This window comes from Pteropus vampyrus, unplaced genomic scaffold, assembly GCF_000151845.1.
Source record: "Pteropus vampyrus isolate Shadow unplaced genomic scaffold, Pvam_2.0 Scaffold506, whole genome shotgun sequence".
Classification (NCBI taxonomy): Eukaryota; Metazoa; Chordata; class Mammalia; order Chiroptera; family Pteropodidae; genus Pteropus; species Pteropus vampyrus.
Genome location: NW_011889287.1, coordinates 30,513 through 31,588, shown reverse-complemented (window position 1 = coordinate 31,588; position 1,076 = coordinate 30,513). Strand labels below are relative to the sequence as shown.

General features: G+C 36.8%; 1 protein-coding gene across 1 annotated transcript in view; it reads right to left on the bottom strand.

The window, feature by feature from the left end:
- The window catches only part of LOC105307636 (olfactory receptor 5AS1-like), a 3,138-nt gene extending 2,070 nt beyond the window's left edge, over positions 1 to 1,068 (bottom strand). The window contains exon 1 of the mRNA XM_011383205.1: positions 622 to 1,068. Coding sequence (XP_011381507.1) covers positions 622 to 1,068 — 447 coding nt within the window. The remainder of the gene's footprint in view (positions 1 to 621) is intronic.
- Positions 1,069 to 1,076: the final 8 nt, after the last annotated feature.

Below are 1,076 nucleotides of genomic sequence, written 5' to 3'. Positions count from 1 at the left end.
GCATACAATGAATCACAGTACAAAGTTTTTTAAGAACACTAATTGGAGAACAATTAATATTATTTATTTTAATTCAGGAATGTTTCATGGAGTAGAAGAATTTTGGAGAGAACATTTCTGTCAGATAGGACAAGAGCACTTTAAAGTACTGATGATGAAAATTTGTCTTTATTTCTGGAAAATGGAGATCATTTAAAAATAGTTGATACATGTGGTATTCATGACATAGTGTTGTTAATGAGATTGGAAGGGCAGGTTATACTTTAAATATTTTTCAGTGATTCAAATTCTTATTCATTTGAAAGCTGGTTTCTTTTAAACAGTTATTGCAGGGCATTTTTTACGTCTTCGTCTCTTAAGCTATAGATTATTGGGTTAAACATGGGGAAAAAAAGAATACAGTATAAAACACTGCAACTACCTTATCAGTGTTTGAGGAATAGCTGGTGGTAGGATGTAAGTACATAAACAATAGTGTTCCATAGAATAATGTGACTGCTATGAGATGGGAAGAACAGGTAGAGAATGTTTTGCTTCTGCCATCTGAAGACTTGATGCTCAAAACAGTGATAGGATACAAAAGTGAGAGATACATATAACCATGAAAGTGCTGGTCTGGATGAAGCCACACAAGGCAAAGAGCAGAAGCTCATTGATATGGGTATCTGCACGTGATAAAGCCAAAAGAGATGGAATATCACAGAAAAAAATGAAATGGTTGTTAATATTGGAGCCATAAAATGACAGCCTGAATGAGAGGCAGACATGGACCATTGACGTCCTACTTCCACTGAAGTATGCTGACACAATGGAGCAGATATAGACTCCCCTAGACGTCAGTGTAGGATAGAGCAATGGGTTACAGATGGCTGCATAGCAGTCATACTCAATTGCTGCCAGGATAAGGCACTCAGCATCAGCAAAACAGCAAAAGAAAAACATTTGTAGTGCACGACCACAGGGAGAGAAGCTTTTTCTGGTTGTTAAAAAATTCACCAGCATTTTAGGGGTGATTGACGTAGAATAGCAGCTGTCTAAGAACGACAAGTAGCTGAGCAAATAATACATGGACCTTT